General features: G+C 40.7%; 1 protein-coding gene across 1 annotated transcript; it reads right to left on the bottom strand.

The window, feature by feature from the left end:
* Nucleotides 1-22,600: 22,600 nt before the first annotated feature.
* LOC147579584 (disintegrin and metalloproteinase domain-containing protein 21-like) lies at nt 22,601-24,917 on the bottom strand. The gene is given in 2 exon segments (XM_086708439.1): nt 22,601-24,045; nt 24,048-24,917. Coding segments are annotated over 2 exon segments (2,205 nt in total). The 3' UTR covers nt 22,601-22,710.
* Between the last annotated feature and the right edge of the window lie 592 nt (nt 24,918-25,509).

Raw genomic sequence — 25,509 nt, 5'->3', positions numbered from 1 at the left:
GAATGTTCTTCCTTTGTGTCTTGTGTAATTTGCTTCATATGCTTTCTATAGTTTTTAGCATACAGATCTCTAACATCTTTGGTTAGGTTTATTCCTAGGTATGTTATGATTTTTGGGCAATTGTAAATGGGACTGATTCCATAATGCCTCTCTTTTCTGCTTCATTTTTGGTGTATGTATATAGTGTCAATAACTTGATGTTGTCTTTGTATCCTACAACTTTTCTGAGTTTTGTCTCCGTCCTAGAAGTCTTTTGGTGGAATCTTTTGGATTTTCCACATAGAGTATCATGTAATCTGCAAAGAGTGACAGTTTGACTTATTCCTTTCAAATGTCTATGCCTTTTCTTTCTTTTCATTGGTTGATTGCAGAGGCTAAGTCTTCTAGTACTACGTTGAACAAAATTAGTGACAGTGGATATCCCTGTCATGTTCCTGACCATACGTGGAGAGCACTCAGTGTTTCCCCACTGAGGATGATGTTGACAGTGAGTGTTTTGTATATGGCCTTTATTTGTTGAAGAATTTTCCATCTATCTTTACTTGCTTGATGGTTTTTATCAAGAAAAGATAGTGTAGTTCATCAAATGCTTCTCTGCATTTATTGAAAGGATCATTTGGGTCTTATCCTATTATTGATATGGTGTATAACTTTGATTGATTGTTAATATTGATCCATCCTTGCACCCCAGGAATAAATCCGACTTCATCCTGGTAAATGATTCTTTTAATGTACTGTTGGATTCAATTTGTAAGTATGTTGTTGATCATTTTTGCATCCATGTTCACTTGGGCAATTGGTCTGTAATTTTTCTTTTCTAATTCTTCCTGTTGAAATTTTGGTAGTTTACATGTTTCTAGGAATTTATTCATTTCTTCCAGATGGCCTAATTGGTTGGTATATAGTTTTTCATAATATTCTCTTATAATTGATTGTATTTCTGGTGTTGGTTGTGATCTGTCCCATGAAATCCATAGTTTTGTCTCTTTGGGTCCTTTTTCTTTTCTGTTTGAATAATCTGGTCCAGGAACTTCAATTTTATTCATTCTTTCAGAAAGCAACCTAAAAGTTTTGTTGATCTGTTCTACTGTTTTTGTTTCTTTCTATGCCATTTATAGGTACTCTATGATTGTTTACCCTCCTCGTCTGATTTTAGGCTTCATTTGCTCTTCCTTTTCTAGCTTCTTTAGGTGTAAAGTGGTTGTGTGTTTAAAATTTTATTTTTATTGTGTTAGGCCTGTACTGCTATATACTTCCATCTTAAATCTGCTTTTGCTGCATCCCACAGGATTTGGACCGTCAACGCTAACATTTTCATTTGCTTTCATGTATTTTTATTTCTTCTTTAGTTTCCTGGTTAACCGCTTTATTCTTCAGTACGATGGTCTTTTACTCCAACTATTAGTGGTGTTTCCAAATTTTTCCTTGTGGTTGACTCCAAGTTTCATAGTGTTCTGATCTGAAAATATGCATGCCATAGTCTCAATCTTTTTGTACTTGTAGGGGCTGATTTATGACCCAGTGTGTGATCTATTCTGGAGAATGTTCCATGTGCACTCGACAAGAATGTATTCTGCTGCTTTAAGATGGAATGTTTTGAATATATCTGTTAAGTCCATCTGTACCTGTGTCATTCAAAGCCATTGTTTCCTTCTTGATTTTCTTCTTACATGATCTATTCATTGTTGTAAGTGGGGTGTCCCCTACTTACAAGTGAAAGTCCCCTACTACTAGTGTATTATTATCAATGAGTTTTTTTAAATGTCATTAATTGCTTTACATATTTCAGTGCCCCAATTTGTGGTCATAAATATTTACAGTTGTTAGTACTTATTGTTGGATAGACCACTTTATGATATAATGCCCTTCTTCATCTCTTTTTGTAGTCTTTGTATTTTAAATCTAGTTTGCCTGATATGAATATGCTACTACAGCTTTCTTTTTATGTCCAGTAGCATGATAAATTGTTCTGCAACCCCTCACTTTCAATCAACGGGTCTCTCTAGGTCTCAAAGGAGTCTTTTACAGACAGAATATACATGGATCTTGTTTTTTTAATCCATTCTGATACCCTGTGTCTTTTGACTGGAGTTTTTAGTTCATTTACATTCACAGTGATTACTGAAAGATATGATATTAGTGTAATTGTGTTATCACAATGTTTCTGTAAAGTAATTTTTTTTCTGGAGATTTTCTCTGTTCCTTTCTAGTGTTTGTTGCTTTTGGTCTTTCTTTCCCACTCAAAGAGTCCCCTTTAGTATTTCTTGCAGGGTTGGATTAGGGGTCACAGACTCCTTTAGATTTTGTTTGTCTGGGAAGCTCTTTATCTCTCCTTCTTCTCAATGACAAACTCCTGGATAAAGTATTCTTGCCTGCCCATTTTTTTCCCATTCAGCACATTGAATGTATGATGACACTCCCTTCTCTCTTGGTAAGTTTCTGTGAAGGGAACTAACCTTATTTGCCTTCCCTTCTTAGGGACTTCTTTTCTCTTGCTGCTTTTAGGATTTTTCCTTTATCTCTATATTATGTCAATTTTCTATGATTTATCTTGGTAATGGCCTACTTTTGTTGATTTTGATAGGAGTTCTCTGTGCCTTCTGGATTTGGATGTTCATTTCCTTCCCTGGGTTAGGGCAACTTTCAGCTACAATTTGCACAAATAAACCTTCTGTCCCTTTTTACCTGTCTTCTTTTGGGACTCCTCTGAAAGGAATTTTACTACACTGTACAGAGTGGCTGAGTTCTCTAAGTCTACATCCATAACCCAAGAAGTTAGTTTACCCTCTCTTTTCTGATTCCTTATTTTCCATAATTTTATCTTCTATATCACTTAGTCATTCCTCTGCTGCTTACACCCATTATTATGTGCAGTAAGCATCATGTCTCTTTCATAGAATTTTTAAATTTCACCGTTGACCAGCTTTTATGTCTTTCATCTCTGTGGTATGCATATCCTTGATGTCTTCTTTGCTGTTCTCAAGCCCATCCATTATCCTTACTATTGTTGTTTTAAGTTCTGTTTTAGGCATATTCCTTATATCTGTTTTGATTAGATCCCTGGATATGATCCTTTCTTGTTCTCTCTTTGGGGATGAATTCCTCCATATTCTCATATTGTCTAGGTCTCTGTCTTCTTCTGTGTTTTAGAAAACCTGTTATGTTTTCTGCTTCTGAGAGTCATGGCTACATTAAGAAGAGTTCATATGCTGTACGGAGACTGGCGCTTCAGGAACAGTTTGTGGTGAGTGCTGTGTGCATTGTGTTCTTGCGTTTTGGTGTCTTGGTAAGTGGGCATCACCCAATCCATTAAGGTTATGAATAGAATAAAAGTAAAAGTGAAGCAAATTCTCTCATTTTTACTTCTTGTGTGCCTGCTTGAGCTGTAACCTTGGCTTCCTCTTGCCCTTGGAGTGAAAGTTAAACCATCAGGTCCCCACATTCTCAGACTTGACACTAGCTTGGATCCAGATGAGAATTACACCATTGACTTTACTGGGTATCCAGCATGTGATAATATATCATGGGACATCTCAGCCTATTTAGTCATATAAGCCAATGTGCTATGCGTTCTGTTCCTCAGGATTATCCTGACTTATAAATGTAGATGCTTTTTCTCTTGTACTTTCAAGTATTTGAAGAAAACCGTAACACATGTAAAGTTCTGAGAAGCAAAGTGACATGAATGAAGTGTCATGGTGTTTGACTGGGACAAGAGCAGGGTGACGATAACGAGGAGCTATGGGATCCTGTGGTCCTAGATGCAAAGTGAGCGCACCTGGGACTCCTGTAAATGTTCAGTTGATGTGCATGAGGATACGTGTAAACCATTGATATTTAGTACAAGGGTAAGAAATTGTAAGAGACTCTATCTCTTGTTCATGTAAGTATAGTTTTCCTGGTAAAACAAACTTTGTAAACCAGACCCAAGTAGGTAAGCACAGAATCATGTGTCCAGAGAGGCTTCCTGGGGGAAACTGCTGTATGGAGAGGAAGCCCCAAGTCATGGCACAAAACCTTCCAGCAACCCCTACCTGCACCTGCTCCTGGGAACACAAACAGATTGGTGCATAGTGTGCACCCCTCGCAGTCCTGATCTTCTTCTACAGGGCGGTTTGTGTCTGGGCTCACACTGACAACCCCTCACTGTGTCCTTGCACAGTAATACATGGCCGTGTCTGCAGACCTCAGACTGCTTAGCTCCATGTCAGCTGTGTTTGTGGGTGTGTCTGCCGTCAGAGTGAGTCTGCCCTGGAACTTCTGTGCATAGCTTGTAGCACCATCTTCAGGGTCAATGCTTCCCATCCACTCAAGCCCTTGTGCAGGAGCCTGTCGCACCCAGTGCATATAGTAATCAGTGAAGCTGTATCCAGATGATTTGCAGAAGATCTTCACTGATGCCCCAGGCTTCCTCACTTCAGCCCCAGACTGCACCAGCAAAACCTGGGAGTGCACACCTGTAGAAAGGGGACAAGAGTGGATGAAATCAATGTTGACTGGTCCTGGTCCTCTCCTGTGTCCAGGGACTTGGCTGACCCTTACCTGTCGCCACTGCCACCAGGTAGAGGATTCTCCAACTCCAATCCATTGTGAGGGGATGTGTCTCAGGGTCTCTGGTAGAGGATGGCGTTGTACGGTGATGCTCTCAGGGCACAGACACACCCATACTTAACCTAGTGCTCTTAGGACTATTTGCATAGTCATGAAACAGAGGATTTCATATACAGGACCAGAACCATCTGGAGAATGTTACAGGGACCGTGCACATTGGGACTCATAGGGCACCAGTCTAATCCTTGTTTGAGGACATGGGTCCTTGGCTGTGTGTTCCTGAACTGTGTGCAGACTGAGCTGCTGCCACTGAGCGATAAGACCTTACAGGAAATTCTCCCCATTGTGGACCAGTATTGAATGAGGCGGAGACCACCTGAACCTGTTGTTGGCTCTGATATCTGAACGTCTTATTCCTAGATAAGCGTGTCTCCAAACTGCTGCACAAAATGGGGTAATAAGTGCATCCTGGCTTCCATCTCTTAGATGAAGATATCTAAAAGCCCTGGGTTAGCAGCGTCTTCAAGTGTCTTCTCACTGCCTAAGTTCATTAAATGCTCTGATGGAACAGGATATTTAAACACCCTTTAGCATCCCTCATCTACTGGTAGTTTAGATTGCTTTCTGGAAAAGGAAACACTGGCTTCTGACAGGAAGCCTTCCTCACCCCTTGTACACCTACTCACCTGGGGTATCAGCCTGGTGCTGGGTGGTACTGAAAGGCCCCTGTAGTCTAGGCCTGGCCCTGCAGGGAGGTTCCTGTCAAGACTCACAGGACATTTATTCCAGTGTCTCTACTCCAGCATTACATGGTGGAGGGGAGCAGAATATGCCACTCCAAACATGCCACTGGAATGAAACATGCTTGAGAAACAGCCAGTGCAGAGATGCACTGACCATCCTTTGTTCCCTAAACAGAATATAAATCTCCTATGTTAAATACACCCTTTTTGTACCAGGAGGGGAGAAATGTCCTTAGCACCAGAAAAAGGAATTTAGGGCCCAGAATGCTGTGCAGAGAAACCTTAGTTCTTCACTATTGTAGTAACACTAAACACATTGAAGCTCTCACTTTTCCCCATTGAGGATATTATTAGTGTTGGGTCATTCATGTATGGCTTTTATGATCTCGAGGTATGCTCCTTCTATCCCTACTTTCTTGAGGGTTTTTATCAAGAAAGGATGCCGTATTTTGTTGAATGCTTTCTCTGCATCTATGGAGAGGATCATATGGTTCTTGTCCTTTCTTTTATTGATGTGATGAATCACGTTGTTTTGCAGATATTGAACCAGCCCTGCATCCCAGGTATAAATCCCACTTGGTCGTGGTAAATAATTTTTTTAATGTATTGTAGGATCTTGTAGGCTAATATCTTGTTGAGGATTTTTGCATCCATGTTCATCAGGGAAATTGGTCTATAGTTCTCTTTTTTAGTGTGGTCTCTGTCTGGTTTTGGAATCAAGGTAATTCTGGCTTCAGAAAGAGTCTGGAAGTTTTCCTTCCATTTCTATATTTTGGAACAGCTTCAAGAGAATAGGTGTTAACTCTTCCTTAAATGTTTGGTAGAATCCCCTGGAAAGCCATCTGGTCCTGGACTCTTGTTTTTGACAGATTTTTGATTACTAATACTATTTCCTTACTGGTTATGGGTCTGTTCAAATTTTTATATTTCTTCCTGTTTCAGTTTGGTAGTGTATATGTTTCTAGGAATTTGCCCATTTCTTCCAGATTGCCCATTTTATTGGCATATAATTGCTCATAATATTCTCTTATTATTGTTTTTATTTCTGTTGTGTTGATTGTGATCTTTCCTCTGTCATTCTTGATTTTACTTATTTGCATCCTTTCCTTTTTCTTTTTGATCAAACTGGCTAGTGGTTTATCAATTTTGTCATTCTTTCAAAGAACCTGCTTCCGGTTTCATTGATTTGGTCTACTGTTTTTTTGGTTTTGATAGCATTAATTTCTTTTGTAATCTTTATTATTTCCTGTCTTCTGCTGGTTTGGGGTTCTATTTGCTGTTCTTTTTCCAGCTCCTTAAGGTGTAAGGTTAGGTTGTGTATCTGAGATCTTTCTTCCTTCTTTAGGAAGGCCTGGAATGCTATATACTTTCATCTTATGACCACCTTTGCTGCGTCCCAGAGGTTTTGGGTTGTGGTGTTATCATTTTAATCGACTTCCATATACTTTTTAACTTCCTGTTAACTGCTTGGTTAGCCCATTCATTCTTTAGAAGGATGTTCTTTAGTCTCCAAGTATTTTTTACCTTTCGAAATTTTTTCTTGTGGTTGATTTTGAGTTTCACAGCATTGTGGTCTGAAAATATGCACAGTATCATCTCGATCTTTTTGTACTTACTTAGGGCTGATTTTGTCGCAGTATGTGGTCTATTCTGGAGAACGTTCCATGTGCGCTGGAGAAGAATGCATATTCTGATGCTTTAGAATGAAATATTCTGAATATATCTATTAAGTCCATCTGGCCCAGTGTGTATTTCAAAGCCATTCTTTCCTTGTTGATTTTTTGTTGAGATGATCTGTCCATTGCTGTGAGTGGGGTGTTGAAGTCTCCTAATATTATGGTATTACTATCGGTGAGTTTCTTTATGTTTGTGATTAATTGATTTATATATTTCTGTGCTCTCCCATTTGGTGCATAAATGTTTACAACTATTAGGTCTTCTTCATCTATAGACCCCTTGATCATGATATAATGCCCTTCTGCATCTCTTGATACAGTATTTTTAAGTATAGATTGTCTGATATAAGTATGGCTACTCGGGCTTTCTTTTGTTGACCATTAGCATGATAGATGGTTCTCCATCCCCATATGTTCAATCTGAAGGTGTCTTTAGGTCTAAAGTGGGTCTCTTGTGAATAGCATATAGATGGATCTTGTTTTCTTATCCATTCCGTTACCCTATGTCTTTTGATTGGGGCATTGAGTCCACTGAGGTTTAGAGTGAGTACTGAAAGATATGAGTTTATTGCCATGATGATGCTTGTAGAGCTGGAGTTTCTGATGGTGTGCTCTGGTCCTTTCTAATCTTTCTTGGTTTTGATATATATATATATATATATATATATATATATATATATATATATTTTTTTTTTTTCCATCTTTTATCCCCTCAGAGAGTCCCCCTTAAAATTTTTTGCAGGGCTGGTTTATTGGTCAAAAACTCTTTTAATTTTTGTTTGTCTGGGAAACTTTTATCTCTCCTTATATTTTGAATGACAGCCTTCCTGGATAAAGAATTCTTGTCTGCATACTTTTCTGATTCAGCACACTGAATAGACTCCGCCACTCCTTTCTGGCCTGCCAAGATTCTGTGGATAGGTATGCTGCAATCCTGATATGTCTTCCCTTGTATGTTAGAGACTTTTTTTCCTTGCTGCTTTCATCATTCTCTCCTTGCCTGAGTATTTGTGAATTTGACTATGATATGCCTTGTTGCTGCCCAGTTTTTGTTGAATCTAATGGGGGTCCTCTGTGCTTCCTGGATTTTGATGTCTGTGTATAAACCCAGGTTAGGAAAGTTTTCTGCTATGATCAGCTCACATAACCCTTCTACCCCTATTTCTCTTTCTTCCTCTTCTGGGACCCATATGATTCTGATGTTCCTTTTTTGAGTCACTGATTTCTCTAATTATTAAATCATGCTCTTTTGCCTTAATCTCCCTCTTTTTTTTCTGCTTCATTATTTTCTATAAGTTTGTCCTCTATATCACTGATTCTCTGTTCTGCCTCATCCATCCTTACCACAGCTGCATCCATCCGTGATTGCAGTTCAGGTATAGCATTTTTAATTTCATTCTGGCTATTTTTTTTTTACTTCTCTTATCTCTTCAGAAAGGGATTCTAATCTATTTTTGACTCCAGCTAGTATTCTTATTATCGTGATTCTAAATTCTGGTTCAGACATCTTGCTTGTACCTGTGTTGGTTAAATCCCTGGGTGTCGTTTCTTCGTGGTCTTTCTTTTGGGGTGAATTCCTTTGTTTTGTCATTTTGAAGAGAGAAAAGGAATTAATGAAGTAGAAATATTGAGATAAAACAAATAAAATTACAAAAATATTAAAATTGGGGTGCCTGGGTGGCGCAGTCGGTTAAGCGTCCGACTTCAGCCAGGTCACGATCTCGCAGTCCGTGGGTTCGAGCCCCGCGTCAGGCTCTGGGCTGATGGCTCAGAGCCTGGAGCCTGTTTCCGATCCTGTGTCTCCCTCTCTCTCTGCCCCTCCCCCATTCATGCTCTGTCTCTCTCTGTCCCACAAATAAATAAACGTTGAAAAAAAATTAAAAAAAAAAGTCACACTTTTAAAAAAAAAATTAAAAATTAAACACACACACACACACACACACACACACAAATCTAATAGTTAATGCTAGATTCTAGGTGTGTTTTGTTTAGGTGTTGAAAGTGGTTTGACAGATTAGGGAAAAAAAAGGGCAAAGTAAATCATTTGAGAATTTGAAAAAATGAATACACTGATGTAGAGTAAAATGGGTGAATGGGAGTAAAATAGAATTTGAAAATAATATAGACAAAAGTAAAGTATATAGTAGAAAAATTAAATAAAAATATTTTTAATAAAAATTATGATATTTTTTCTGTATTTAAGAAAAAAGTAAAGAAATGAAAATGAGAATAAAGATAAAGAAAAGAAAAAAAGAAATCATTTGATAATTTGAAAAAGTGAATATACTGTAGTAGACTAAAGTAAAATGATGGAAATAAAATGGAATTTGAAAAAATTTACATAAAACTAAAAAAACATAGTAATGACAATTAAATAAGACTATTTTGTAAATATGAAATTTATTGTCAAATAGGTTTCTATACAACACCCAATGCTCATCCCAACAAGTGCCCTCCTCAATACCAATCACCTACCCTTCCCTCCCTCCCACCCCCCATCAACCCTCAGTTTATTCAGTTTTTCAGAGTCTGTGATGGTTTGACTCCCTCCCTCTCTAACTTTTTTTTCCTTCCCCTTCCCCATGGTCTTCTGTCAAGTTTCTCAGGATCCAAATAAGAGTGAAAACATATGGTATCTGTCTTTCTCCATATGACTAATTTCACTCAGCACAACACTCTGCAGATCCATCCACGTTGCTACAAAAGGCCACATTTCATTCTTTCTCAATGCCAGGTAGTATTCCATTTTGAATAGATACCACAATTTCTTTATCCATTCATTAGTTGATGGACATTTAGACTCTTTCCATAATTTGGCTATTGTTCAAAGTGCTGCTATAAATATTGGGGTACAAGTGTCCCTATGCATCAGCACTCCTGTATCCTTTGGGTAAATTCCTAGCAGTGCTATTGCTGGGTCATAGGGTAGACCTATTTTCAATTTTTTAGCAACATCCACACTATTTTACAGAATGGCTGCACCAGTTTGCATTCCCACCAACAGTGCAAGAGGGCTCCCATTTCTCCACATCCTCTCCAGCATCTATAGTCTCCTGATTTGTTCATTTTAGCCACTCTGACTGGCATGAGGTGGTATCTCAGTGTGGTTTTCATTTGTATTTCCCTGATGAGGCGTGACGTTGAGCATCTTCTCATGTGCCTGTTGGCCATCTGGATGTCTTCTTTAGAGAAGTGTCTACACATGTCATCTGCCCCTTGCTTCACTGGATTATTTGTTATCAGGTGTGGAGTTTGATGAGTTCTTTATAGATTTTGGACACTAGTCCTTTGTCTGATATGTCATTTGCAAATATCTTTTCCCATTCCATTGGTTGCCTTTTAATTTGGCTGATTGTTTCCTTTGCAGTGCAGCTTTTTATCTTCATGAAGTCCCAATAGTTCATTTTTGTTCTTAATTCCCTTGCCTCTGGAGATGTGTCAAGTAAGAATTTGCTGTGGCTGAGGTCAGAGAGGTTTTTTCCTGCTCTCTCCTCTAGGGTTTTGATGGTTTCCTGTCTCACATTCAGGTCCTTTATCTGTTTTGAGTTTATTTTTGTGAATGGTGTAAGAAAGTGGTCTAGATTAATTCTTCTGCATGTTGCTGTCCAGTTCCTCCAGCACCATTTGTTAAAGAGACTGTCTTTTTTCCATTGGATATTCTTTCCTGCTTTGTCAAAGATTAGTTGGCCATACATTTGTGGGTCCAATTCTGGAGTCTCTATTCTATTCCATTGGTCTATGTGTCTGTTTTTGTGCCAATACCATGCTGTCTTGATGATGACAGCTTTGTAGTAGAGGCTAAAGTCTGGGATTGTGATGCCTCCCACTTTGGTCTTCTTCTTAAATATTTGGCTATTCTGGGTCTTTTGTGGCTCCATACAAGTTTTAGGATTGCTTGCTCTAGCTTCGAGAAGAATGCTGGTGCAATTTTGATTGGGATTGCAATTTTGATTGTGTAGATTCATTTGGGTAGTATTGACATTTTAACAATATTTATTCTTCCAATCCATGAGCATGGAATGTTTCTCCATTTCTTTGCATCTTCTTCAGTTTCCTTCATAAGCTTTCTATAGTTTTCAGCCTACAGATCTTTTACATCTTTGGTGAGGTTTATTCTTAGGCATTTTATGAATCTTGGTGCAATTGTGAATGGGATCAGTTTCCTTATTGGTCTTTCTGTTGCTTCATTGTTAGTGTATAAGAATGCAACTGATTTCTGTACATTGCTTTTGTATCTTGCGACTTTTCTGATTTCATGTATCAGTTCTAGCAGACTTTTGGTGGAGTCTATTGGTTTTTCCATGTGTAGTATCATGTCATCTGCAAAAAGTGAAAGCCTGACTTCATCTTTGCCAATTTTGAAACCTTTGATTTCCTTTTGTTGTCTGATTGCTGATGCTAGCACTTCCAACTCTATGTTAAACAACAGCAGTGAAATATCTCAATTTTTCCCAATTGAGGATGATATTAGCTGTGGGGTTTCCATAAATGGCTTTTATGATGTTCAAGTGTGTTCCTTCTATCCTGAGTGTCTTGATGGTTTTTATTGAGAAAGGAAGCTGAATTTTGTCAAATGCTTTCTCTGCATCGATTGACAAGATCATATGTTTCTTATCTTTTATTTTATTAATGTGATGTATCACACTGATTGATTTGCGAATGTTGAACCAGGCCTGCTGCCCAGGAATGAATCCCGTTGATCATGGTGAATAATTATTTTTATATGCTGTTGAATTCGATTTGCTAGTATCTTATATAGAATATTTGCATCCATATTCATCAGGGATATTGGGCTGTACTTGTGTTTGTTGCTGGGTCTCTGTCTGGTTTAGGAATCAAAGTAATGCTGGCTTCATAGAATGAGTCTGGAAGTTTTCCTTCCCTTTCTATTTTTTTGGAACAGCTTGAGAACTAGAGGTATTATCTCTGCTTTAAATGTCTGGTAGAATTCCCCGGGGAAGCCATCTGTTCCTGGACTCTTGTTTGTTGGGAGATTTTTAATGACTGATTCAATTTCTTCACTGGTTATGGGTCTGTTCAAATTTTCTATTTCTTCCTGTTTGAGTTTTGGAAGTGAATGGGTGCTTAGGAATTTGTCCATTTCTTCCAGGTTGTCCAGTTTGTTGGCATATAATTTTTCATAGTATTCCCTGATAATTGCTTGTATTTCTAAGGGTTTGGTTGTAATAATTCCATTTTCATTCATGATTTTATCTATTTGGGTCATCTCCCTTTTCTTTTTGAGAAGGCTGGCTAGAGGTTTATCAATTTTGTTTATTTTTTCAAAAAAACAACTCTTGGTTTCATTGATCTGCTCTTCAGTTTTTTAGATTCTATATTGTTTATTTCCACTCTGATCTTTATTTTTTCTCTTCTTCTGCTGGGTTTAGGGTGTCTTTGATGTTCTGCTTCTATTTCCTTTATGTGTGCTGTTAGATTTTGTATTTGGGATTTTTCTTGTTTCTTGAGATAGGCTTGGATTACAATGTATTTTCCTGTCAGGACTGCCTTTGCTGCATCCCAAAGCATTTGGATTGTTGTATTTTCTTTTTTGTTAATGTTTATTTATTTTTGAGAGAGACAGAGGCAGAATGCGAGTGGGTTAGGGACAGAGAGAGAGTGAGGTACAGAATCTAAAGCAGGCTCCAGACTCTGAGCTGTCAGCACAGACCCGGATGTGGGGCTCAGACTCACAAGCTGGTAAATTGTTACCTGAGCCGATTTGGAATCTCAACCAACTGAGCCACCTAGGCCCCCCTGGAGTGTTGTATTTTCAATTTAATTTGTTTCCATATGTTTTTTAATTTCTCCTCTAATTGCCTGGGTGACCCATTCATTCTGTAGTAGGGTGTTCTTTAACCTCCATGCTTTTGGAAGTGTTCCAGACTTTTTCCTGTGGTTGATTTCAAGTTTCATAGCATTTTGGTTTGAAACTGTGCATGGTATGATCTGAGTTCTTTTGTACTTATGAAGGGTTGTTTTCTGACCCAGTATGTGATCTATCTTGGAGAATGTTCCATGTGCACTCAAGAAGAAAGTATATTCTGTTGCTTTGGGATGCAGAGTTCTAAATATATCTGTTAAGTCCATCTGATCCAATGTATCATTCAGGGCCCTTGTTTCTTTATTGATCCTGTGTCTAGATGATCTATCCATTGTTGTATGTGGGGTGTTAAAGTCCCCTGCAATGATCACATTCTTATCAATAAGTTTGCTTATGTTTGTAATTATTTTATATATTTGGGTGGTACTATATCCGGTACATAGACATTTATACTTGTTAGATCTTCCTGATGGATAGACCCTGTAATTATTATATAATTCCCTTCTTCACCTCTTGTTACAGCCTTTAATTGAAAGTCTAGTTTGTCTGATATACGTATGGCTACTCCAGCTTTCTTTTGACTTCCAGTAGCATGATACCTATCCATCCCCTCACTTTCAATCTGAAGGTGTCCTCAGGTCTAAAATGAGTCTCTTGTAGACAGCAAATAGATGGGTCTTGTTTTTTTATCCATTCTGATACCCTATAACTTTTGGTTGGAGCATTTAGTCCATTTACATTCAGTCTTATCGAAAGTTATGGGTTTAGAGTCATGGGATATCTGTAGGTTTCATGCTTGTAGTGATGTCTCTGGTACTTTGTGGTCCTTGCAACATTTCACCTCCAGAATCCCCCTTAGGATCTCTTGTAGGGCTGGTTTAGTGGTGATGAATTCCTTCCATTTTTGTTTGTTTGGGAAGACCTTTATCTTTCCTATTCTGAATGACGGACTTGCTGGACAAAGAATTCTTGGCTGCATTTTTCTGTTCATCACATTGAAGATTTCCTGCCATTCCTCTCTGGCCTGCCAAGGTTCAGTAGATAGGTCTGCCACTACTCTTATGGATCTCACTTTGTAAGTTAGAGCATGTTTATCTCTAGCTGCTTTCAGACTTTTCTCTTTATCCTTGTATTTTGCCAGTGTCATTATGATATATCGTGCAGAAGATCGATTCAAGTTACATCTGAAGGGAGTTCTCTGTGCCTCTTGGATTTCAATGCCTTTTTCCTTCCCCAGATCAGGGAAGTTCTCAGCTATGATTTGTTCAAGTACACCTTCAGCCCCTTTCTCTCTCTCTTCCTCTTCTGGAATTCCTATGATACAGATATTGTTCCATTTGATTGCATCACTTAGTTCTCTAATTCTCCCCTCATACTCCTGGATTTTTTTATCTCTCTTTTTCTCAGCTTCCTCTTTTTCCATAATTTTATCCTCTAATTCACCTATTCTCTCCCCTGCCTCTTCAGTCCATACTATGGCCACCTCCATTTTATTTTGCGCCTCATTTATAGTATTTTTTAGCTCCTCATGACTGTTTCTTAGTCCCTTGATCTCTGTATAATAGATTCTCTGCTTTCTTCTGTGCTTTTGTCAAGCACAGTGATTACTTTTATGACTATTATTCTAAATTCTTGTTGTGTTATAGTGCTTAAATCGTTTTTGATCAATTCATTAGGTGTCGCTACTTCCTGGAGATTCTTTTGAGGCGAATTCTTCCATTTCACCATTTTTGGTACTCCCTGTGGTGGCTCCAAACTGCAGGGCACTTCCCCTGTGCTGTCTGGTGTAACTTGTGTAGGTAGGCCGGGCTGCAGTCAGACCCAATGTCTGCCCCCAGCCCACCGCTGGAGCCACAGTCACACTGGTGTGTACCTTATCTTAGCTCTCCCAGGGGCAAGATTCATGTGGAGTGGTGTGGCCCCTGTCTGTGATGCTTGCACACTTCCAGGCTTGGGGTGCTGCTTCAATAGGATCTGGCATATTAACCAGGGTGAATCCGCAAGGTGCACAGTGGCGGGATGGGTAGGCTTAGCTTGCTTTGCCATCAGTGGTCCCCTGTGGTAGGGGCCCTGAAGCACCAGGAGGGAGGCAGACCCATCGGAGGGATGGATCCACAGAAGCACAGTGTTGGGTGTTTGCGTGATGCAAGCAAGTTTGGTGACAGGAACTGGTTCCCTTTGGGATTTCAGCTGGGGGATGGGAGAGGGAGATGGCGCTGGCCACTGCCTTTGTTCCTGCCGAGCTGAGCTCTGTCTTCTGGGACTCATCAACTCTGCCTCCAGGTGTCCTCTTACTCTCCCCGCTCTCTGAGAGCAGAGCTGTAGACTTTTAGCATCCCAGGTGTTAAACCCTTCTGGCTGTCAGAACTCACAGAGTCCGGCCCCTCCGCTTTTGCAAGCCAGACTTTGGGGGCTGTGCCTTCCCGGGCGGTCTCCCCCTCCACCACCCTGGCTCCCTCCCGACTGTCCGTATAGCATGCACCGCCTCTCTGCCCTTCCTACCCTCTTCCATAGGCTTCTTGTGTGTTCTTGGCTCTGGAGAGTCCGTTCTGCTAGTCTTCTGGAAGTTTTCTGGGTTATTTAGGCAGATATGGGTGGAATCTAAGCGATCAGCATGATAAGGTGTTGTCCTAAGCTGCCATCTTCCCCTCTCTCCCCAAATAGGAATATTTTTAATAGAAATTGAAAGTAAAAATGAAGTTTTGTCCTTTGCCCCCCAAACGCAGGCTATCAGACTGCCAGTGAGGCATCTGAACGCCCTTGCTGTGGTTCAGATACTTCTTGGGAAATATCACCTCAGAGGAGATGTAGCACCATGAGGGACGACCTTGAGAACCTTGGACAGGAGCCAGCACTGCCCAGAATGCAAACAGCAAGAGGGATGCATTTAGGGTGACCTGGCCCTCTGCCAGCCTCATGCCTCTGCTCAGGGATATCTGCCAGTGAGAATGGATAAATGGAGGATCCTCAGCAAAGCCAGATCTAGACCATCTGACAGAACAGAGGGCTGTGCTGGGGAGGCAGCACCTTACACCTGGGGGCCACCTGTGGGGTTAGGTAACAGTCACAGTGTGTGGCATTGGGTGACCCTGCACATCAGTTTAGCTGGGGCACATGTGGCAGAGGCAGGCGGGCCCTGTCCAAGCATGCTCACATGGACATAGTAGGGACTTGGACCCAGAGACATGGCTCTATTGAACACATTCCATCTTTCCTTTAGCTGCTTGAATACAGAATATACGATTTTAACACCCTGAACTTCTCTACCACTTCCATGTCCTGTGGTACTGCCGGTTCACTTTCTATGGAGGACTACTTTTCCTCATTATGGAGACCACTGCTTCCTACTTCCTTGGGATGTGGAGGTAGATGTCAATTTTACCTTTGTACATGTTGAAAAACATTGCTTTGTAATTTTACATGTCTTATTCTGGTTGGCTATTAATTTGCAAGCCATTTGATCCTTTTGGTTTGTTACTTTGAAGCTTCCTCTGAGTTTACTGAGGAAACATTTCCCAGTATTCTGTGTCATGATTGGTGAAGTACAAGGTTGTATTTTAGTATTTTCTTATGCCAGCTGGTGAGAACAGAAAGTACTGCTGACTATTTGTGAGCCACAGGATTTTTTCCCTCTAATCCTCTATTGTGATTCTTTCCTGGCTTCTGGCAGTCTCCTCCTATACATGTGGGGTTCCCTCCTCAGCTGGAGACACACAGGGGCTGTCTGCTGGTGCCCAACTTGAGAGGAAGAGTGAATGTCCCCACTAGTTTTAAAATGCCCGCCTTCCTTTTACACAAAAACCAGATAGGGATACCATAACACACCTAAAAACTACATGGGCAAAAATCTCCTTGACGTTGGCCTTGGAAATGATGTTTCGGATATGACTCCAAATGCACAGTCAATGAAGACAAAAATCAGAGAGTGAGAACACATCAAACTAAAAATCTTCTGCTTAGGAAAAGAAACATTCACCAAAGGAAAAGACATTTTACAGGGATGGAAAAAAATTGTAAAACGTGTGATATGAGGTTCATATCCAAAATTAAAAAAAAAAAAAGCTTATTTGCTGAATATTATAACAGGCAACCCAATTTTAAAAAAAATGGGGAGTAGAGGACTTGAAAGGGCATGTTTCCAAAGTCCATGTACAAATGTCCAGCAAGTTCATTAAAAGGTGCTCAACATCACTCATCACCAGAGACATGCAAATCAAAGCCACAATCCCATAACACTTCACACCTGTTATTATGGCTGTTACCATCAGACAAGAGATAACAAATGCTTGTGAGCATGTGGAAATAAGCAAACCTGGTACACAGTCCCTAGGAATGTAAACTGGTGAGGTTACCACTGAAAGCAGTATGGAGAATTCTCAAAAAAATTAGAAACAAAAGTATGTTGTGCCCAGCGATCCCATTTCTGAGTGATATATACAGGGGATGAAGTCACTACATCAGAGATATGTGCACCCCATGTTCATTGCAGTATTCTTCTCCATAGCTGAGACACTGAAAAGACCTAACTGCTCATTAAGGGATTAATAAAGAAGATGTGAGATTAGATAGATAGATGGATACAGAGATAGATAGATAGATAGATAGATAGATAGATAGATAGATAGATGATAGGTTTCATCCATATAAAAGTTAATCGTGCCATTTGTGACTACATGGATGAAGCTTGAAGGCATTATGCTAAGTTAAATTAGTCAGACAGAGAAAGACACTTTCTGTATGATCACACTTACATGTGAAGTCTAGAAACATCAAATTCACAGAAACAGAGTGTGCAATGGTGGGTTCCAGGGACTGAGGGGCAGGGAAAATGGGGGGGAGGCATTGCTCAGTGTGTCCAAACTTCCAGTTAGAAGACAGACAAAAAAATTCCTTGGGTCTAATGTACAGTAAGATGGCACTAATTAATATACATATTGTATATTGAAAGTTGCTTTATGTTCTTACCATAATTAGCTGAAGATGTATTGACTAACTTTATCTTGGTAAACATTTCGCATTATATACATGTATCAAGTCATCACATTGTACACCATACAGTTACATAATGTTATATGTCGATTATATCTCAATAAATCTGGGGTCAAAAAAAAGGTATTTCTAGAAGACATTCCTATACACATTTGGCTAGTAATAATTTAACTATGCATGGACATGACTGCAAATAATACAATATGTGATATTATCCCTGAAGATGTTTTATGCACAGAGAAGATTTCATACAAGTGTGCATGTGTCTGTGTTGGTGGGAATAACTTCATGTGATTCTGTACACTCATAGAAACAACAGCCATGACAACAGGTGTTAGGACACTGGTGCTAAGTAGAGACGGTGGCATTTTTGAAAAAAAATTAAAGATATTATGGCCAGGGGATAGATCATGAGCAATTTGGGATGTAAAACAAAACAAAACAAAACAAAACAAAACAAAACAAAACAAAACAAGAGCGGTGAACACTTTTCCTTACTGTGATTGGAACATAACATAAGATCTGTGTTTTCTTTCTACATCTCACAGCTTTTGTACTCCATTTCCCATATGAATGGCTTCCTTTGTGCTTAGTTGATATTTTGCAGTGACACATTTTCATTTGCTTCTTTGTTCCTTTTGTGCACATTCTTTAGATAGATCCTTTGGGTTTACCATGCCCTTACACAAAACACTCTAAAGCCGTAACAGTCTATTGTCAACTGATAACTACTTAAATTCAATCCCATGGACAAGTACACTTTAACGGCTCCACACCACTCCCCGCTCTACTGATGTCACAGGTCACATCTGTATGTATTGTGTACCCATGAGCATTGATTTATAGTCACACTTGATGCTTTTGTCTTTTGAATCTCACAAAAGAATTGGAAGTGTAGTAGAGGGGTAATGTCAGCCTCCTAACAGCCTAAGATGTCCCTGTGTTATCTCTCACACCCCTCCAAAACTTGGCATCCATCCACAAACAAATGTGCATTTTTGGGCCCTGTGGGATCCAGCTCCATATGCCAATGGACCCCTGAAGAGTCTTCCCTACACATGCATAGGTGAACATACCTGAGTGTGGCTATGGACTCTACAGTGACCCCTGAACCTGCTCCACCTTTCTTGTCTGTGGTCTCCAAGGTTCTGAGAAATAGTCTTAGATGATCACACATGGACTGGAGTCTTTGTGGAAGTGCAACTTTCCGAAGAAAGTGAAAACTCTAACTTTAAATGATATCTTCATTCCCCCCATCCTTGTGCATTGTAGCATTATTTACAAGAACCAAAACACCCTATGTGTCCACAGACAGAAGAATGGGTAAAAAGAAGTGTGGCCTGTATGTACAGTGGAATTCTATGATTCGTCCGTAAGAAAGAATGAAAACTTGCCCTTTGCGACAACATGGGTGGATCCTGAGGGCATCAGGATAAGTGAAGTAAGTCAGACATGTGGGAAATCAAATAGGTATGTCCTGGTGTAGGACATTACAGGGAACATATTGCAAAGCAGAACACTGCTTTCTGGCTTTGCTGAAAACAGCAGACAATGCTTTGCTTGTGTGGTTAATGTGTATCTAGGAGTCACTAACTTCCCTTATCTCGTTAACGTATATCTAGGGAGCACTCATCACCCTTATCTAGTTAATATAGACCTAGGGGGCACTCACTTTGCTTATCAATTTAATGTAAATCTAGGGGACACTCAGTTCCCTTATGTAGTTAACGTAAGTCTAGTGGGAACACTAAAGTTCACTTATTTAGTTAATATTGACCTAGTGCAACTAGTTAATATAAATCTAGGGGGCACTGCGCTGATTTAGTTGAAATACATTTAGGGGAACTCACTGTGATTATCTAGTTAATGTAAATCTAGGGGGCACTCAGTTCCCTTATGTAGTTAATGTAAATCTACGCATCATTCACTTATCCAGTAAATTTTTATGTAGTGGGCACTCATTTAACTCACCTAGTTAATGTGAATTTCTGGGGCACTCGTTTCACTTATCTAGTTAATGTAAATCTAGGGGGCACTCATTTCCTTCTCTTGTTAATGAAAATCTATGGGACACATTAGGTAAGCACACTTTGCTTATCTAATTAATGTATATCTAGGGCACATTCAATTTGCTTATCTAGTTAATGTCAGCATAGGGGGAACTCACTTTAATTATCCGGTTAATGTATGTTTAGGGGGCACTCACTTTGCTTATCTAGTAAATGCAAATCTTGTGGGCAAGCTACACTTCCCATATCTAGTTAATGTCAATCTAGGGGACACACTCACTTTGCTTATGTAGTGAATGTAAATCTAGGGGACACACTCACGTTGCTTATGTAGTGAATGTAAATCTAGGGGGCAAGCTACATTTCGCCTAGATAGTTAATGTAAATGTAGGGAAACCTCACTTTGCTTATCCAGTATATGTACATCTATGGGGACTCTCTTCCTTATCTAGTTAATATAATTCTAGGGGCACTCACCTCACTTACCTCCTTCATGTATATATAGGGGGCACTCACTTCCCTTATGGAGTTAATGTATATGTAGATGGCACTCACTTCACTTTTGTAGTTAATATAAATCTAGGGGGCAGTTTAAACTTTGCTTATCTAGTTATGTAAATCTAGGGGTCACTAACTTCACTTATCTAGTTATTCATCTAGGGGGCACTCACTTTGCTTCTCTTGTTAACATAAATCTAGAGGGCAGTCACTTTGCCAGTCTAGTTAATGGGTATCTAGGGGGTACTCCACTTTGCTTATTTGGTTAATATATATCTAGGGGGCACTCAGTTTATGGAGTTAATGTATATGTAGGGGGCAAGCTACACTTCACTTACCTAAGTAATATAAATCTAAGGGGCACTCACCTTGCTTATCCAGTTAATGTAAATTTAGGGGACACTCACTTAGCTTATCTAGTTAATGTAAATCTAGGGGGCATACTACACTTTACTTATTTAGTCAATATAAATCTAATGGGCACCTGCTTAGCTTATCTGATTTGTGTATATCTGAGGGGGCACTCACTTTATCTAGTTAGTGTCTAGGGGGCACACTACAGTTCACTTATCTAGTTAATATTATCTAGGGGGCACTCACTTTGCTTAGCTCATTAATGTAAGTTTAGGGGGCCCTCACTTCTCTGATCTAGTTAATGTGTACCTAGGGGGACCTCTTTGCACACACAATGAACTTTGGTTTCTTTCCCCTGTTCATCCAGGTCCTGTGAACTTAGTTCTTGGTCCACAAGAACACTTGGTGGAGAATTTCTTCCTCCCCTTCACCTTTCTAGGCTCTAGGTTCAGCCACATTCTGCTTGTCAGCTCAGACCCAGCACTATACTTGAAGCCCACATCGCTGTGTGCTGGTGTGTAGACTCCCATCAATTAGTGGGTGTGGCCTGTGGGTGCTAGATCCTCCACAGGACCCATTCTTACTTGATCCTGAAGGTAAACTCACGTTTCCAGCACATGTATGGTGTTAACTGAATAGGTCTGCATCTGTAACACGTGTATCCAAACAGACAGAAGGGCTGATGTTACTCCACAGTTCACTTAGCATCCTTCTGTAGTTTACTGAGCAGGTGGCCGGGGCACCTGTTTGGCCCTCCTTTCCAAACATTCCTGCACGCATTCTTGTTGGGAACATGCAGTGTGGCTGCACGGGAATTTCAGGAGGTGCTGGGAAAGTATGATTACCTGTTTGCCCTGGAACGTGGAGAATATGTGTACACATGGCAGTCTAATACTTTGTGTAACCATGTGTCTTTGAGACAAAGTGCATGCATGGGGACACATTGGTACAACTTACAAGACTATGTGCACCAACAAAAGGATTCTAGGTATTAACTGAAGTGAAAATCCTGTTATGTGCTTCATGTGTTTTACATCTATTGGTGAATTATGGGATAAATTCTTATTCCAAAGTAATTTCTGAAACAGTTACTATTTAATTCTGAAAATTTCCTAAACAATTACTATTAAAAAGTTGTATATTTTCAATTCAGAAGAAAATAAACAGACTTTAATATCACTATTATGATTTAAAATATATTCTAGAGAACTGTAAAAATAGTAAAAAATATTAGGAAAAGGGTCCCTAACTTCCAAAGGCTCAACTCTGCAGGATTTCTAGAAGGTTCTTGGGAGAACCAAAGTGGAAATCCTAGGCAGACCTTCATCTAAGGATGAACTCAATGAAAAATAGAGAAAAGAAGTAGAAAAGGGGTTCATATTCGTTGGGCTCCCTTGGAATGCCAGAGATATCCATAGGCACTTGTGCCTATCTTTCTGATTGATTTCATTGGGGGCTACTTTCAGCCTCATAGTCTCAGTCTCCCACATTCGGAATTTGCTCTCCAGGAAGGCACAGCTTGCATTGGCTGGGATCCAATCCATGTCCCTTTCCCTGACAGCCCACAGACACCCCAGTGTGGGACAGGCAGTATGGGTGGGTGGTAGCCCTCCATCACCATGAACCTATATTGGGACCAGGAAATGAAAGATTACCTGAAGAATGAGACAAAGCTCAGTGTGCAAGAGCACAGTTTTGGAGAAAATTCATGAATTTGTCCCTAAAGGAGCTTGTGGCAACTTCTCTTATTTCTGGAACCAGAAACCTCAGCCCAAGACACAGCTGCTGACTCAGGTCTTCTGCAGAGAGTCTTAGGCACCGTTTGGGCTCTTACAGGCTTGCAAAAATACGTAGAGGCCACAAGCATGCAGTTTTCAAGTTTTATTTCAGAGTTCTGCTCAGTGACGCATCAGAGACCTGGTGTCAGGTCCATGATGTGCCTGTGGACCCCTGTGTCTCCCGCAGACCCCTGGAAACGTGGAAGTTGGCTGTGCCGCCTTATTACTGTATTTTCACAGATGAGCCACGTGGATTGTCTATAGTTGTTTAGGGGTCTGGAGGATGAATTATGCATTGTCTTGATCAACAGTCTCTTCCGTAACTTTCTGTCTGTTGATAGTTCTGACATTTCCGGCAACACCAAAGAGGAATGCAGCAATTAAGGCATAGATTCTAGCAAAGATCACTCTGAGATATACCACGGATTCACGACTTTGCCTGACTGACCTCATTCTTCTTGGAGGGGGTCCACTGTCTGTGCTCCCACCAGTGCCTCGTTCAGTGCACCATGGAGGATCCCAGCCTACGTGGCAATGGCAGTTCCTGTTATTGTTGCATATCCCTCTGTGACTGCATTTCTCCGGGATACAGTCATAGTTCAGCTGAGCCACACTGCCATTGCAGTAGGTATCCTGACAGAACTTTCCAGGAGCACAGGGGGTACCAGTTCTCACATGACCAATATCGGTTGTTCCTGTGCTACAATGCGAATCCAGCCCAGAACACCAGAACCCTGAGATCTCAGACTGATGAAATCCAACATGGTCTTGCAGCTGAGGGAGATGGGTGACGTTACTACACTGCAGCCTTCCACACTGCATGTCTGTGGGGGAACAGGGTTTAGATTTGAATACCCCTGGGTCTCTTCTGCAGTGTCCATATCGGCTGCCTTTTTGATTTATGGTATAGCAGACATTTTCACCCTTCACAGCATTTCTGCCAAAGATTTCTTGGCAGTGCATAGTGCGGTCAGTGCAGTTTCCATGATAGCAGCAGCCCTCTTCAGTGCACGCGGTTCCATCTTGCATATGGAAGTCATCAGGGCACTCCACGGACACCCCACGGCAGTATTCTGGAAGATCACATATATTTTGGATTGGCCTGCAGAGTGTCCCAGCATCGGAATAGGTGCAGTTTGTACAGCATCTGCCTGTATTACATTTGCTGCCAGGGGTTAGAATACAATCACTCGTACAGCAGGGATTGTTGTAGCACTGCTTGAAGGAGGCACAGTCACACTGCTCACCTGGCTCCACTACATAGTTTCCACAACGATCGTGAGTCACGCTTTTATTGAAATAGGAAAGTCCTGAGTCAAATATGCACTCACAAAAATCAGTCACCACTACATGCTGCATGTGAATGAAGGAACAGTTACCGAAAGAATCTGTCATAATAGGGTATTGATTCATAATGCAGGTAGACCTCCTCTGGCATGCACAAAACTAATTGTCATAAATAATACCAATAGATAATGCAATTTTTTGTGCTAACACAGACAAGAATAAAAAATGTCTGCCTAGAGAAGCAAGCGAGATGATGGATTTTGATCCGCATACCGCATATGTGGCTGCCTGAAACTGAAGTTCATGTGGTGCATCTTTGTTCATAAGTAAAGCTGTATGTTTGTTTTAAAAGCACCAAACAAGTGTCTTTCAAAGTAGATATGAATCGGACTCCCTGGCACCTGAAAATTGTTTAAGACAACTGGATCTTCCAGATTATAAATGACCATGGAGGAAATATAGTGCCTTACATCAATATCTTGAAGCATTGAGTCAGTCAAACTAACAAGCCTTATGAGGAATCGGGCACATTTTGACACGTTGTTGAACACACTATACATTGTTTTGGAACCGAGAACAAGTCCTTTCAAAATCCCATGATGGGATGAATACAACTTACTAGAGATCCTGGGGGCTGCACTGATATTTGCTTGAGAGAACAGGGGGTTCCTATCCTCCTTATATCCCAGGTTATAAGTAGGTCCCGTTGCATTGGTGTCTGCCACTATCTGAGAAACAACGTGTTCAAACCGTTGGGAATCGCTGAGGGGTCTGATTTCATAGGCAAGGTCATCCAACTTCATGATACCTTCAAGGCCCCCATAGCACGTGTCCATGGTGACCATGGAAAGAGGAATCTCCTCCAGGTAGCCGAGGTAGTAACAGTCTGGAGGGATGAAGGGGTAGTCCATCTGCAAGGCTCCCTGAGCATCCTGAGTCATCATCAGGAAATGTCTGGACCAAAAGAGTTTCTTGTGCCTCATGTAGGTAGCATGGCTCTTGCCCCCAAAATGCAGGCTATAGGACAGATAGCCAGGCATCTGAACGCCCTTGCCGTGGTGCAACTCCTTCTTGGGAATTACCACCTCAGAAGAGATGTAGCGCCATGAGGGACGACCTTGAGAACCTTGGACAGGAGCCAGCAATGCCCAGATCAGAAACAGCAAGAGGGGTGCCCTCAGGGTGACCTGGTCCTCTGCCAGCCTCATGCCCCTGCTCAGGGACATCTGCCAGTGAGAATGGATAAATGGGGGATCCTCAGCAAAGCCAGGTCTAGACCATCAGACAGAATAGAGGGTTGTACCGGGTGGCCAGCACCCTACACCTCGGGGCCACCTGTGGGGTTAGGTAACAGTCACAGGGTGTGACATTGGGTGACCCTGCTCATCAGTTCACCTGGGGTGGATGTGGGAGAGTCAGGTGGGCCATGGTCAACAGTGCTCACATGGACATGGGTAGGGACTTGGACCCAGAAACACGGCTCTATTCAACACATTCCATCTTTTCTCCTTCTACGTGGATACGGGATATGCAATTATAACACACTGAACTTCTCTACCAATTCCATGTCCTGTGGTACTGCTGGGTCACTTTCTCTGGATGACTGCTTTTCCTCATTATGGAGAGCAATGCTTCCTACTTCCATGAGTTATGGAGGTAGACTGTCAATTTTACCTTTGTATGTATTGAAAAACATCGCTTTGTAATTTTACATGTCTTATTCTGGTTGGCTATTAGTTTGCAAGCCATTTGATCCTTTTGGTTGTTGCTTTGAAGCTTCCTCTGAGTTTACTGAGGAAA

The sequence above is a fragment of the Puma concolor genome, chromosome B3 (genome assembly GCF_028749965.1).
Source record: "Puma concolor isolate L17-30 chromosome B3, mPumCon1.1.hap2, whole genome shotgun sequence".
Lineage (NCBI taxonomy): Eukaryota > Metazoa > Chordata > Mammalia > Carnivora > Felidae > Puma > Puma concolor.
Note: the sequence above shows the minus strand (reverse complement) of the source record. Positions and strands in the feature narration are given on the sequence as shown.